Source organism: Lycorma delicatula, chromosome 4 (assembly GCF_047948215.1).
Source record: "Lycorma delicatula isolate Av1 chromosome 4, ASM4794821v1, whole genome shotgun sequence".
NCBI classification, from domain to species: domain Eukaryota; kingdom Metazoa; phylum Arthropoda; class Insecta; order Hemiptera; family Fulgoridae; genus Lycorma; species Lycorma delicatula.
In genome coordinates, this window is record NC_134458.1 from 17,287,286 (window position 1) to 17,303,492 (window position 16,207).

Sequence of the window (16,207 nt, forward strand, 5' to 3'; positions counted from 1 at the left end):
TATATTTTAGAGTCGTATTTGCTTGTTTGTTAGTGAATTCTGAGTGAAATGGTTGTTTTGTTTATTCTACTGGCCACATTGTAACCAGATTTTTTTTAATTTGTAAGTTACTTTCTCTGAGCCTTTGTTTACAAATATAAATGGGATATATTTTCGTATTTTCCATATTAACAATGTCAACATTTGCCAACCACCTCATGCAAACAGATCACAAATACAAATTAAATAAAAATAAATCAAAAATTAAATATCCTACCAATATAAAAAATAAACCACATCTTAACATAATGAATATATGAAATACGTAAATGCACAACACTGTATGAAATGTAAAGATTCAATTCAAATCTAATATACATTTAATAAGAAACTGGAAAAAATCATCCCCTAATTAGTACCTTCCTAACACAAAAAACTGCCAGCAACAGCTTCAACTGCAACTGTTATAGAAAATAACACTGCAAAGTGTCACTTGGGAAGATTGTAAGAGTAACTGAAAATGATATGATATAAATAAAAGCATTCATTTTAAGTAAATCTGTCATTTGTTCCTTTGTTTTGTCATCAAAAATCAGTTATAAAATTATTGTTAATTTTAACAAAGCTTTCAGGTCATATTATTACAGTATTGTATTCATTAATTCATATTCATGTATAATTATTACTGATTTACTTCATTTTTTGTATACATTACCACTCCAGTCATTAACGAGAACCATTCCAAAAATATGCTCTTCTGCATCTTCTATTGAAATTCGTTCACCTAACTTTGTAGGTTTTCCTCCAACAAAGAATCCCATTTCCAATTCAAAGTCAACAAACTTACTCGGTCCAAAGTCAGGATTTTCACCCACACATACTTGACCTTGTGGTCGATGAATTGGTGTGCCTGAAATTACAATCGAAGAGGCACGACCATGATAACCAACTGGCAAGTATTTCCTAGAATTAAGAAAGATTTATTTTATTTTTTTTACTATTCGTTAAATTATAATTTTTTATGACTTTAAGGTAATATACCTGAAATATTTACAAGTGACCTTAAATGAGAAATAAGTCATTCCTCAAAATACCACTCCTCCAAATTCATAGTTTTAGTACCCGATAGTTCCACAGAAATAGAAACATGTAAAGAACTAGTCTCTTGGAAAATAAAGTGCATGGATAAAATGTGACCAAAGATACATTTAATTAACTGGTTGCCATAGATCAGCACTTTTCAATACTAGAAGAGAAAAACTAAAGAAAGTCTCTACTATGAAAGCTGGGTCTTCATGATCACAGATCTACCCGTACTTTAATGTTATTATCCACTACAAATAGTACTTTTAACAGTTTTCACATAACTTAATTATAAGAGCTTTAGATCAACTTAAATAAATTATTTAGTCACAAACCAAAGATTATACAGAAATAAAACCGCCTTTTATAGTACAGCACGGAAGTATAATGTTGCTAGTTTTGTTATATTTTTTTTAGATGACTATTCACCATTTAAACTTAAAAGTTTTGAATGGGAAAATATAAAAAAATTTTTAACATCAAATTGTATAAATGTTATGCCTAACTGGGATTCAAAGCAGAATATTACAAATGAAAGGCAGAGATACCCACTATTATACCACCATTGAAGTTGGCAAGTCTGCAAGATCAATGGATTTAGGCAAGTATGCCACAAATTTTAATTACAAACCTTTTTATATTTTTAAATATAGTATATCATAGATATTCACTCATAAAATAAAAATAATCTAACCCAAAGAAATTTGGGAAGGGTCATAGAAATATCGTAAAATCATTTTAGGCCACTTTGGTCACCATTCCCACACTGCATATTAGCAGATGGTCATCACCCTCCTCTTCATCACTAATGCTCAGTTGTACATCATCTAGAATGAGGAGGAATGTGAAGCCTTGTGTAAAAGTAACCATTAGTTTAGTTTTATAAGTATTAAATTAATCAACAGAACCTTTTAATTTGATAATTAAACAGTGAATCTCCTGTTCAACAAGTGGATTATATAATTTGTGAATAATCCCTTTCAGCAAATAAAAGCATTTTTTATTATACGGATCGCTGTGTTATTTCTGTTTTAATATTAAAATATAAATATCTGAATATATGTAAGATATAAATTATTTTTGGTAAAATGAAATATTAGAGAAAAATTATAGTTACTACAGAGTGCACCACTAAAGATAACGCTTTAATCTGAACTGTGGGTGTCAAAAAAAAAAAAAGAAATGATTTTTTGCACCATTTTTTTTTAAATATCTACCAAACAATAATAGACTGTTAATTTTTTTTTTTGCAGTCAGAAACTCCAAAAGCTTTTTTGTAGTTTCATTAAATTTTAATTAAATATTAAGGTTTTGTTTAAGTGAACCCTTTTACTTGACGCTATCAGATTTTTGTTTTGTTAAACTTTATTATTATTTTGTGTTATTCTTTCAGAATATGACCATTTTTTTCTCAGAAATGTGCTTGTGTGCTTGTGTGCTTGTGTGCTTGTGTGCTTGTGTGATTGTGTGCTTGTGTGCTTGTGTGCTTGTGTGATTGTGTGCTTGTGTGCTTGTGTGCTTGTGTGCTTGTGCGCTTGTGTGCTTGTGTGTGTGTGTATATATATATATATATATATATATGTGTGTGTGTGTGTGTGTGTGTGTGTGTGTGTGTGTGTGTGTGTGTGTGTGTGTGTGTGTGTGTGTGTGTGTGTGTGTGTGTATGTGTGTGTGTGTGTATGTGTGTGTGTGTGACTTGTGTATTATAATTGCTATAACGATTATGGATTTATTTATTATTTACAAAAATAGCTTATCTTAGTAGCAACATATCGATGTATTGAAACACATAATAAATTATAATATACGGCACACAAAAAAAAAAGGAATTTGTGGTCATAAATACGTCACTTTTACTTGAGATCTATAAATATCTTTTCTGATAAATGATATCGGTAAACATGTAACACATAACGATTCGTAATGAATAACAATATACGGTAAAAATTGTTTTTTTGTCAATCTGAAGAGCCTTTTCAGGGGTGGGGATTTTTATAAAACGTAGTTTTCTGAATATACTTTCAGTTATACTAACATATGTTACTAATCTGTGATTTATGACACGAGTTTTTCATCATATTTTGCCCAATTTTCAACCAATTTGCTTGAAAGTATTATTTTTAAAATCATCAAACTACGTTTCATAAAGACAAAGCAAAAACAAAAATTTTGCTAATAAGTCAGGTGAATAAGGTGGTTGAGGAATTACAGGAATGTTTTTCTTTGCCAAAAACTCATTAATTGAGAGTGCAGTGTGACAAGGTGTATTATCATGATGCAGCATCCAGTTGTCTTTGATGAATGGTCTCATGTGGGCAACTCTTTTCCGCAGTCTTTCAAGAATTTCTCGGTAAACACATTGATTTACAGTCTGTCCTGTAGGCAAAAACTCCTTATGGACAATGCCATTACTATCGAAAAAACAAATTAGCATGGTTTTAATTTTTGATTTGCTCATATTTGCTTTTTTGGGACATGGTGAGTTTGAAGTGTGTCATTCCTTGCTCTGACATTTTGTTTCTGAATCGTACTCAAATATCCAAGATTCATCACCAGTAATAAATTTTTTTTAGAAACTCAAGATCAGTTCAATTTGCCCTACAAGATCGCAGCACACTTCCACCCTGTTGTTTTTCTGTTCAACAGAGAGGTTTTTTGGGACCAATTTTGCACAAATTTTTTTCATGTCCAATTAATTTGTCAAAATTTGATGGACTGTGATACGGTTCAAATTCAATTGTTCTGCAATCATTCTGACAGTTAACTGCTAGTCGTACTATATCAAGTCTCTGATTCGCTCAACATTGTTGTCACTTTTTGGCATTAATAATCTTCCAGAGCGTGGATCATCCACTACTGATTCCCAGCCATCTGAAAATGCTTTAAACCACCTAAAACTTGGGCTCATGACAGAGCATCATCTCCATATGCCCTTTTCAATTTTGAAAAAGTTTCAGTAGCATTCTCACCGAGTTTAACACAAAAATTGACTGCACAACATTGTTCATAATTAGTATCACTCATTTTTGTAACGCACAACAAAAACTTGTTTCACAAAGTTTGTTTATGTCTCACATAGTAACAATAGACTAGAAATATTAATACCTAATATAAATCAGCTCTTCATATAACCATATGTTTACTAGTAACTTTACAGTGTTATCACTTTGGCTGCCAAAAAAGACTAGTCTACTTTATTTATAGACCTCATATATATATTAATATATATATATACATTTATTATACACAGTTATTGCAAAAACTAGGCCTAAACCAATATGGCAACCATATTGGTGTTTATTATTGTGATTTCTGATTAAAACTGCTAATTTTAGCAATTTTAATTGCTAAACGAAATTAAAAAAAATTGGTTGTAAATTTGATTCAATTATCAAGAGTCACGATAATAAAAAAAACAAGATGGCCGTCATATCGGTTTCAGCCAACTTTTTGCAATTAATCTTTTGTTTGTCTTCGGATTTTTATATCTAATGTGGCGTTTTGTTCACACAAAAAATGATTTTAATTTTTATAATACAACACAATTTTATAAATTGAATAATTCCTAAGATATTTAAGTTTGAGAGAATGAAACGAGCGCCATTTTGAAATTTGTCAACAAAGAGTATCGTTATTTTTTTCATATAGTCCTGTATACAAATTCGAAAGAAAAACAAATTTGTTTAATTAAACATTTAAAAAACAGTAAAAGTGAATATAGTTAAACCATATGACAAACATATTAAAATATATTATTCAAACATGAATCAAATACGAACTACCATTATACAACTAAGGAATAATGAATATCAAAAACAAGATATATAAATCCATAATATATAAAGTATATAATGTATAAAGTATACAATAAATTTAAGTAATAGAGTAATTTAAGACTGCAAATCAACTTAAGTAAACTAATACATTTAAGACAATATTTATGAAACAAACAAAAGAAACAGAGAAAAATGTTAGGAAGTAATCAGTTAACTCCCAAATATTTTTGTTAATGAGTAAAGAACAAAAATCTCTCATGTTGTCATCTCAAAGCCACAATTTCAAACGTTTCTTATAGATATAATATTTAGAACAAGATTTTAGAAAGGCAGCAAGAACTTTGATGAAGATATAGTCAGCATGTTTCTGACCAATTTCTTATGCCACAAAGATGATCTAGTAATATTTCTGAGGTCATACGATTGGTTATTTATAAAATAAGTATGAAACTGAAAACTCTTTTTATAAAAGAAACTTAAAATATTATAAATATACAACTGCCTACAGTTCAAAACTTTCGAGTTATATGTGAGGTGTGTAGAATATGTGTAGGGTTTCTTTAGAATAACCTTTAGAGCATATTTTTGGGCTATTTGAATTTGACTAACGTGACTATCAAAAATTCTACCCCATCCCACAATACTATAAAGTATCAGTGACTGAGTTACAGTATCAAAAATGCTAAGTACATCTTTTGTAGGTAATAATTTTTAATCTATGATATATGTAAAAACATATTCGTAATTTGTTGGCAAGATTACATGCATGGGGAGCCCAAGATAAGTTTTAATCAACAATAACGCCCAGATATTTAGTACTGATAGCTTTTTTATTTTTGCATTAGAGCATGGAGTATACTGACATGGGTTTAACTGTTCATGCAGACAAATATGAAGATCAGGAGGAGGCTGAGAGTGGGAATTATATGAAAGAGCTATGTAAAGAGTTTTTGTTATGTTTAGAGTTAGAACATTGTTATTAAACCAATAACAGACCTTTGCAAAACCTTCATTTGTAAGTCCAAAGGTTTCAATCCAAGAGTTACCGGAGAAAACAAGCACAGTGTCATCAGCATATGAAATTAGACTCATGTTATCCATTTTGAGGTTACATATAACATTAATATAGGTATGGATTAGAACAGGCCCCAGAACAGTCCTTTGTGGGACACCAATAAAGACATTGGACAAGATACTTTTATTATTCACTACTTTTGTGCACTGTGTTCTCCCAGAAAGGCAAATCTCAAAGAAATTAAGCGCTCTACTACAAGCTCTCACACCGTGCAATTTATCAAGCAAAATACCATGTTGAACCGTACCAAAAGCCTTCATCAAATCCAGGAAAATGGCTAAGGTTCTTTTAGATTTGTCAACATTACAATAGGAATGAGAAGAAATATTATACATGGCATCATCAGAGACATGTTTTTCTTGGAAGCCAAACTGATTTTTAGAAATGATTTCATGCTTTGACAAAAATAGCATAACCCTCCTATTAATACATTTTACAAACAGTTTTGCAAAATGGGGTACTAGAAATATTGGGTGGTAATTATTCACATCAACAGAGTCAATCTCTTTATGAATAGGAATTACAACAGCCTCTTTTAGTGTATCAGGGAAAAGGCTTGTCTTCAACGAGAGGTTAAAAATGTGTACCAGAGGGAAGGAAATGTGGCGTTTAATAGTCTTTAAAGGTATCTACTATGCCTTAATGATCTATAATTACAGCATTGTCATATTTGATTTTGGTAATGGAAGCTTTTGTTTTGTTTCTATCACAGATATTATTTATGACATTCCAACGGTTTTTGTGTTATTACCAGCTTCTAGATACTGCGTTTTAAAGTAATACTGTTTAGCCTGTTTTATAATTATGTTCAAAAAAAAACAATAATGCTTGTAAATATGAACTTGATCCACAGAAGGAAGATTATATTTATCTAAATAAAACTTGTTTTTTTATTTAAGGCTACATGTAATTTATCCCTTATCCTAACTGATTTTACAATGCCAGCTGTTATCCAGGGGTTAATGGGAGCTATTTTGGGCTAAACCTTGTAGCATTTTAATAAAGAGTTATTATGTATTTATGTAATGTATTCACAAAACAATTTAAAGCAAGATTAGGATTACTGTACTCTAGAACTGAATTTCAGTTCTTAGAAGCTAAATCTAGATTTAGGTTTTCATAGATAATTATTTTTATAACCTTGTACTTAGATCTGCCAGTACAATTTTCTACACCAAATATTACAGGATAATGATCAGGATCAAATATTTTTTTTTTTATAGTATTTTAAACACAATTGTCAATTTTATTAGTGCACCCTATAATATATCATTTTATTTTAAGGAGTACCTCTTGTAAGATCATACTGCGCCAGTCATTATGTAATTTGAGCACCCTATTATAATGTACTCTACAGTACAGAATGACTCATAAGGAAAGGGAAATAATTTGGAGCTGATTCTAGAGTTTGAAATAAGGAAAAACGTTCATACAAACTATGTCTGAAAATGCCTTGTTATTGAGTTATGGCAAGCAAAAAATTTCTCCCGGATTTCATTTCCTCCACTGAAATGAGGTCAAAATGAGATTTTTAAGGTGTTATATACAGGTAAACTTGATCGTTCCTTATATTTATTGACCTGAAAATTTGAATAAATCAGGTTCCAGAGCTGTATTTCCCATAGTTTTCATGATATCCAATGTAAAACAAACAAATTTGGTGTCGAAAAACAAGTTTTTTTTTCATGTTTGAAGTATAACAACTTAGTTAAATGACTAATAAATGCGTAAATTTATTATCAAAACTTGTAGAAAATTTAATTCTACAAACATAGATGTTTATAAAAAACAAAAGAAATTCATTTTTTTTATTATTAAAAACAAAAAGAACCAACGTAGCTATCCTACGGTATGCGACTGTCTGCAATTGGTCTTCTATCTGTATTTGAACCCTAATTTTTTTAAAATGCTGAACATTTTATTACAGTCTACGTTATCGAATGCCTTTTCTAGGTTTATAAACGCTAAGTATGTTGGTTTGTTTTTCTTTAATCTTTCTTCTACTATTAATCTGAGGCCTAAAATTGCTTCCCTTGTCCCTATACTTTTCCTGAAACCAAATTGGTCTTCTCCTAACACTTCTTCCACTTTCCTCTTAATTCTTCTGTATAGAATTCTAGTTAAGATTTTTGAAGCACGACTAGTTAAACTAATTGTTCTGTATTCTTCACATTTATCTGCCCCTGCTTTCTTTGGTATCATGACTATAACACTTTTTTTGAAGTCTGACGGAACTTCCCCTTTTTCATAAATATTACACACCAGCATGTATAATCTATCAATCGCTTCCTCACCTGCACTGCGCAGTAATTCTACAGGTATTCCGTCTATTCCAGGAGCCTTTCTGCCATTTAAATCTTTTAATGCTCTCTTAAATTCAGATCTCAGTATTGTTTCTCCCATTTCATCCTCCTCAACTTCCTCTTCTTCCTCTATAACACCATTTTCTAATTCATTTCCTCCATATAATTCTTCAATATATTCCACCCATCTATCGACTTTACCTTTCGTATTACATATTGGTGTACCATCTTTGTTTAACACATTATTAGATTTTAATTTATGTACCCCAAAATTTTCCTTAACTTTCCTGTATGCTCCGTCTATTTTACCAATGTTCATATTTATCTTTCCACTTCTGAACACTTTTCTTTAATCCATTCTTCTTTCGCTAGTTTGCACTTCCTGTTTATAGCATTTCTTAATTGTCAGTATTTCCTTTTACTTTCTTCATCACTAGCATTCTTATATTTTCTACGTTCATCCATCAGCTGCAATATATCGTCTGAAACCCAAGGTTTTCTACCTGTTCTCTTTGTTCCGCCTAAGTTTGCTTCTGCTGATTTAAGAATTTCCTTTTTAACATTCTCCCATTCTTCTTCTACATTTTCTACCTTATCTTTTTTACTCAGACCTCTTGCGATGTCCTCCTCAAAAATCTTCTTTACCTCCTCTTCCTCAAGCTTCTCTAAATTCCACCGGTTCATCTGACACCTTTTCTTCAGGTTTTTAAATCCCAATTTACATTTCATTATCACCAAATTATGGTCGCTATCAATGTCTGCTCCAGGGTAAGTTTTGCAGTCAACGAGTTGATTCCTAAATCTTTGCTTAACCATGATATAATCGATCTGATACCTTGCAGTATCGCCTGGCTTTTTCCAAGTGTATATTCTTCTATTATGATTTTTAAATTGGGTGTTGGCAATTACTAAATTATACTTTGTGCAAAACTCTATAAGTCTGTCCCCTCTTTCATTCCTTTTGCCCAGCCCGTATTCACCTACTATATTTCCTTCCTTGCCCTTTCCAATGCTTGCATTCCAATCTCCAACTATTATTAAATTTTTATCTCCTTTTACGTGTTTAATTGCTTCATCAATCTCTTCGTATACACACTCTACCTCATCATCATCATCATGGGCGCTTGTAGGCATATAGACGTTAACAATCGTTGTCGGTTTAGGTTTTGATTTTATCCTTATTTCAATGATTCTATTGCTATGCGTTTTGAAATATTCTACTCTCTTCCCTATCTTCTTGTTCATTATGAAACCTACTCCTGCCTGCCAATTATTTGAAGCTGAGTTTAAATTCTAAAATCACCTGACCAAAAGTCGCCTTCCTCTACCCACCGAACCTCACTAATTCCTACTACATCCACATTTATCCTATCCATTTCTCTTTTTAAATTTTCCAGCCTACCAACCTTTTTTGAACTTCTAACATTCCACGCTCCGACTCGTAGAATGTTATTTTTTTATTTTCTGGTGACCCCCCCTCCATAGTAGTCCCCACCCGGAGATCTGAACAGGGGACTAGTTTACCTCCGGAATATTTTACCAAGGAAGGCGCCTCCATCATTGCTATATGAAAATGCAGAGAGCCACATTTTCTTGGAAAAAAAGCAGCTGTAGTTTTCCATTGCTTTCAGCTGCGCAGTACTCAGAGGACTGAGTGATGTTCATATGGCCGTTTAAGTCGTCCTGACTCACGCCCCTAACAACTACTGAAAAAGCTGCTGCCCTCTTTCAGGAATCATTCCTTAGTCTGGCTCTCAACAGATACCTCTCCAATATGGTTGCACCTTCGGTCCAGCTACTCTGTATCACTGAGTACTCAAGCCCCCTCACCAACGGCAAGGTCTCATGATTCATAGAGGAGGACATATATATTTTAAGTAAATTAAAAGTATTTTAATTTTTCAAATGTGTACATTTATTGTTCTAAAAATAGCTATTTTTAATTTTTATAAATTGATAACATTTTTTTGTTACCTTTTGTTTTTAATGACAAAAGTTTGTTTTTTTTTTTTATAGATTTTATTACATCAGTTTTCTCAGAATTTATTTTATCAATTTTTAACAAGCTTTGATATAAAATTTATGCAGTCATCAGTCATTTAACAAAGTTATGGTACTTCAAACCTAAAAAAAACCCGCTTTCGTCACCAAATTTCTGGATTACATTGGATATCATGAAAACTGTGAGAGATACAGTTCTGGGATCTGTTTTTTTGATTTTTCAGGTCAAATAACAAAAGAGAACATCAAGTTTACCCCTAATATAATGCCTTAACATTTTCAATATGATCTCATTTCACTGGGAGAACTGAATTCGGGTGAAATTTTTCGCTAGCCGTAACTTTATAACAAAGCATTTTCACCGAAAAAGATTTATATTCCTGAAAACCTTTCGGATGTTTCATATGTTTGTATGATCTATTTTCTTATTTGAAAGAGAATCAGTTCCAAAATTATTTACCTTTCCTTCTGAAAATCGCCTGTACATCATTTTATACAAAAGGAGTACATACTGTAAGATCAAACTTCACCAGTCATTATGTAATTTGAACTCTACTGCGTAAAAATTTCATAATTTTACAATAATGAAAGCAACTTATAAAAGAGTGTTTTATTTTTGTTACTTTTTTTATTTTTTTTAAGAAAGTAAAATCCAGAATACAATAATTGTATTTATTTTGAAACATGCTGTTGGTAAGTTAAAGGAAAAATATCATACAGAAATTTCATCAGATAAATTTTTTTCTGTAATTAAAATTTGATGGTTGCCTGAATTTATTCTTTGGTTCCCCTTTTTAAATAAGAAGGTATTAAAATTAATATACAACTATATAACTCTTCTTCTCTACAGACTGATATGTATTTTATTCTATTAATGACCTTTCAAGTGCAGTGTGTATTGTTTCATGATGCAGATTTGACAAAAGGTATGCTTGCACTGCTCTATAACCTACAAGTATTCTTAGTTCCAAAGAATCTGGCTTTACTGGTTTGAAATTTCTTTAAAAATCAGCATAATAATAGATTTAATTCATTATATATCAGTTAGAAGAAATGAAATTTCAAAATACTATCGATAAAAATTGCCATTAGATGTTTCTTGAATGACCCAACTCAGAGCATGCAGAAAATGTAAATAATGAAAAGTAAGAAAAGTGTAAATTAGTTTTATATATAATTATTATTTTTATAGACATCATTATACAAATAAATTTGAAAAATATATTACCAGTTTTTTAATAGAGGTGCATCATTTTTCCTGAACATCTTTCCACAATTGATTGCATGAAATACTGAAGAATAAAAGTCAGTATAGTCCCCAATATGCACAGGAAGGTGCATTTTTGCATCTTCTTGATTCACAAACACACTGGAATTAAAAATTTCATATAATGTTACAATGTTGTTTTAATAAGTTTTTAATCTCCCTTGCTTGCATTATTTACTTGGAATGTATGTAAATATGCATTCAAAACTTAAATATAAAAGTAAGATAAAAAATGATGGGATTAAATTAAATAAAAATTATTTTCATAACTATTTTACATCACTTAGATGCTGCTTGAAAAATATGATTTGATTAAACAGATGGGAAGTCTATTTTGACTAGACTTGGCAGTATTGCCAACACTACTAGGCTATTCTTGACTTATTGTATAAATTATGTATGCATGTTTTCATTTATAATCTTTATTATTCTTCAATGTTTATCAAGCTTGGCATGATTGTGTTTTGATAATTCACAAATTTATTTTTTTTAAACTGACAACCATGCTTCAAGTGCTAGGTTTTAAAAATTATCAGCCTTTCGGAAAAATACAATATATTTTCTGCAAAGAAAACCATCTACTACACAGTTTTTGTAATAATAATATTTATTATGTATTCAGAAATTATAAGATATCCTACAAAACACATAATTTACAACACAAACATTTCCTTAAACAATACACTTCTTATAATCTACCCTAAAAGCACAACTAAAACTACATAATCCAGACACATAAATATATATTATACCTGTTATCTATTACAGTCCAACTCCAACCCCCCCCCCCCCCAACACCAACATACAGACTGGCTAGATAAATGGACAGAACCATTACAGCATAAATTTCAAATTAGTATTCACACTAAAAAATAGCTCATGCGTAAAGCATAAAACACAACTTATTAATAAAATTAATTTGATATAAATAATCTCTATGCAAATATACCTGTATGAGAAACCGTTAACATCATATTAAATGAGTTACTAAAAAAAAAACAACACATGACTAGAACACATAAGTGAAATCTTTTTTTTTTTTTTTTTTTTTGGGCGAAAAATGCTTGTGCGTTATTATCGCCCGGATCCTTTTTTTTATATAGACAAATAAATGTTTTAATACTATTCTGAAAGATGATTAAAACTTACAACTAATATCAAAGGTAAAAACTAATATAAGATCAAAGTAAATAGAATTTTACAAAGTCCAAGATGGGTGTAAAGGGCCCATTCTTGGATAACAAAAGATTAAAAAAAACTAAAAACCATAAAAGATCTAATATAAAACTTAAAACTAAAATAACAAAATTAAATAAAACTTAGAACTAACACAAATTATATAATGAAAACTAGGTTAAAAATAAAAATTAAAATGTTGAAATAAAACTTAAAACTAATATTACTAAAATCTTACAACTAATATCACAGACAGTCTTTAAAATATTAAAAAAAAATATAACTTATAAAATTTAACAAATTCCGATAAGGAGTGTAAAAGGCTCCTAATCGGATAAAAAAAAATCAAAAACTCAGAAAGAAAAAAAATATATATATTTAAAAACTAAAAGCATTAAAAAATATAAGCAACAATATTACATTTTTTGCATTAACCCTGCACTACGCAGAAATAGAAACATCCGGGTTAAAAGTTCATTATCATTGCACAAGAAACCACGGATGTTTCTAAGTAGATTAAATTTACGACGCAACGCCGCATAACATATGCAATCCACAAGTATATGGTGCACAGTCATGGGGCAGTTGCATCGTGCGCATAGGGGTGCTTGTCCTCTTATCATCAGGTAATCGTGTGTGATCCTCGTGTGTCCTATCCGCAATCGACAAAGGACTACTTCCTCACGCCGGAATTTTCTGTATGAGGAGTCCCATTGTAACACAGAATCTTTAATCCGACGGAGTTTATTATCAACGGTAGCCATCCAGTCACCTTGCCACCTTGCTCTTAGTAATTGTTTTACATAGTTAATGAAATCAGAAGTAGCAACTCGGGTGGTGAAAGGAGGCTGGTTACATGCTTCTTTGGCAGCGGAATCTGCATGTTCATTACCTGGAATCCCTACGTGGCTAGGGACCCAGCAAAAACTTAATTCTGTGTTGCGATTATTCAACTCGGCGATTGCGTTGTAAATTTCATTGACGATAGGATGTTTGGAATAAAAGTTTTTTAAGGCTTGGAGAGCACTACACGAGTCACTGCAAATAAGAATTTTTCTATATTTAGGGTTAATGATGTTTAGAGCTTTATTTATAGCGTATAGTTCAGCGGTAAACACGTTCGTAATACCGGGTAGACCAAACATATAAGTTCTTTCGTTGACAACAAATGCACACCCAACTGTATCGTTTTGTTTCGATCCATCAGTGTATACAACCGCGTCTGGTTTCATCTTGGAGAGAACACACTGAAACATTTGCTGAAAGACAATAGATGGTGTTGATTGTTTATTGTACGTCGTAAGGTCAAAATTAAAATTTATAAGGTTTATTCTCCATGGAGGATATGAGCAAGGATACATAGGAAAGAATGACGGTGTGTCAACATTTATATGCTGCAGCAGACGCCGGGTACGGACACCTACAGCTGCAGTACGACGTGGATGGTCCTCATACTTTCCTAGATTAGGATTTCTAAAGACTGAGTCAAGAGCCGGGTGATTTGGCTGTCCTCTGAGACGAGCAAAATAAGTTAATAAAAGCTGGTCTCGTCTATCCCAAAGTGATGGTTCACCACAGTCTACAAGTAAGCTTGCGACAGGACTTGATCTAAACGCGCCTGTGGCAAGCCGAAGGAAAGCATGATGTACACTATCCAGCATTTTAAGCACGAATTGACGAGCTGAAGAGTAGGCGACACAGCCATAATCTAAACGGGAGCGAACAAAGGAATAGTAAAAACGTATCATACATGACCTATCGGCTCCCCAGTTGGTGTTAGTAAGGACTCGCATCATATCTAGAAGTTTGGAACATTTTGTTTTCAATTCTTTTAAATGTTTGACCCAAGTAAGACGGCTATCAAAAAATAAACCTAAAAACTTGACGTAAGTAGAGATAGTAATAGTCTCTCCGTTCAGAAAAATTTGCGGAATAGAAGGGTTTCGTAGCCGAAAAAAAACTACACATTTTGTTTTTCGGATGAAAATGTGAAACCAGTAATCCTGGACCAAGTTTCAAGGTGAGATATAGTGTTCTGCAGTAGTCTCTCTGCTGTAGGTGTTGGAACGGCTTGCAATGTAGATAGCAAAGTCGTCAGCAAATAGAGAACATGAGACAGGAGCCTGCACACATTTGGTAACATCGTTTATGGCTACAGAAAATAAGGTGGCACTTAATACACTACCTTGGGGCACTCCATTCTCCAAGATCACACTATCTGAGAGCGAATCATCCACACGAACACGAGCCGTTCGGTGATTTAAGAATCCCCGGATAAAAGCAAGCACATTGCCCTTGATTCCCCATTCTTTGAGAGTCTTAAGAATACCACGTCGCCAAGCTGTGTCATACGCCTTTTTTATATCGAAGAAGATAGCGACGAGGTGCTGCCGATTTAGGAAAGCGTTTTGTATGGCTGTTTCTAGTGACACTAAATGGTCAATAGAAGATCGTCCTTGTCGAAAACCACACTGTTCTGGAGATAGAAAGCCATGTTTCTCCAAGTACCATGTAAGTCTGCGGTTTACCATTCTCTCCATTATTTTACACAAAACGCTTGTTACTGAAATAGGGCGGTAGCTTGAGGGGTTGGTTTGGTCTTTACCAGGTTTTAGTACTGGTATAATAAATGCTTCTGACCAGCCGGGTGGGAAGACTTGTTCGGAGAATAAACCGTTGAAAATATTCAAAAGTTGTTGTAATGTCGAATTAGGAAGGTGTGAAAGCATGGAAAGGCGAATGTTGTCCGGTCCAGGGGAAGTGTCCCGTGAGTTTTTAAAAGCATGAAACAATTCTTTAAATACGAATGGAGTGTTTAATTCACCAACCGAATCACCAATGTTTAACGATAATACTTCTATTTGTATCTTGTACCGTTGAAAATCGTTATTATATGATGAGGTGAGAGACACCGAGCGGAAAGATTTTGCTAGACTATTTGCCACTTCCGAGGGTGATGAAAGGAGTTCTCCTTCATCAATAAGACCGAGAATAGATTGTTTCGGTGATCCGAAAATTGCATGAATTTTCTTCCATGCAGTAGACGTGGGAGTAGTGCGTGAGATAGTGCTAACGTATTTCGTCCATGAATTCCTCTTAGCGTCCAAGAATACTCGACGGCACACCGCTCTAGCCCTGCGGTATAAATTTAGATGTTCTGTTGTAGGCCTATACGATTAAATTTGCGTAGTGCCTGCCGTCGATTCCTAATAGCATATTTGCAATCATCGTTCCACCATGGAACGAAATGACGTCTAGGATTACCCGATGTTTGTGGGATATATCTGTTGGCATTCTCAAATATCATGGACGTAAAAGAAGAATATTGGTCGAGGATGTTCGCTCCATCGTCATACTGAGATTGGAATGCTTTATGGTATCCGTTCCAATCTGCCTTTTCAACAATCCATCTCCGTGGCCTTCTTTAACCAATAATAATTGGTCTATGATCACTGCTGTGAAAGTCATCACAAACAGACCAATTAAAATGAGGGAGCACATTCGGTGAGCATATGGAAAGATCAAGGTTAGATACAGTACCAGTTGA

The 16,207-nt window shown here is 32.5% G+C and overlaps 1 protein-coding gene across 1 annotated transcript in view; it reads right to left on the reverse strand.

Moving 5' to 3' along the window:
* Faa (fumarylacetoacetate hydrolase) overlaps positions 1-16,207 on the reverse strand; it is a 93,644-nt gene that overhangs the window by 36,922 nt on the left and 40,515 nt on the right. The window contains exons 4-5 of the mRNA XM_075362406.1: positions 11,446-11,586; positions 695-942 (exon numbers count right to left, since the gene is read on the reverse strand). Coding sequence (XP_075218521.1) covers positions 695-942; positions 11,446-11,586 — 389 coding nt within the window. The remainder of the gene's footprint in view (positions 1-694; positions 943-11,445; positions 11,587-16,207) is intronic.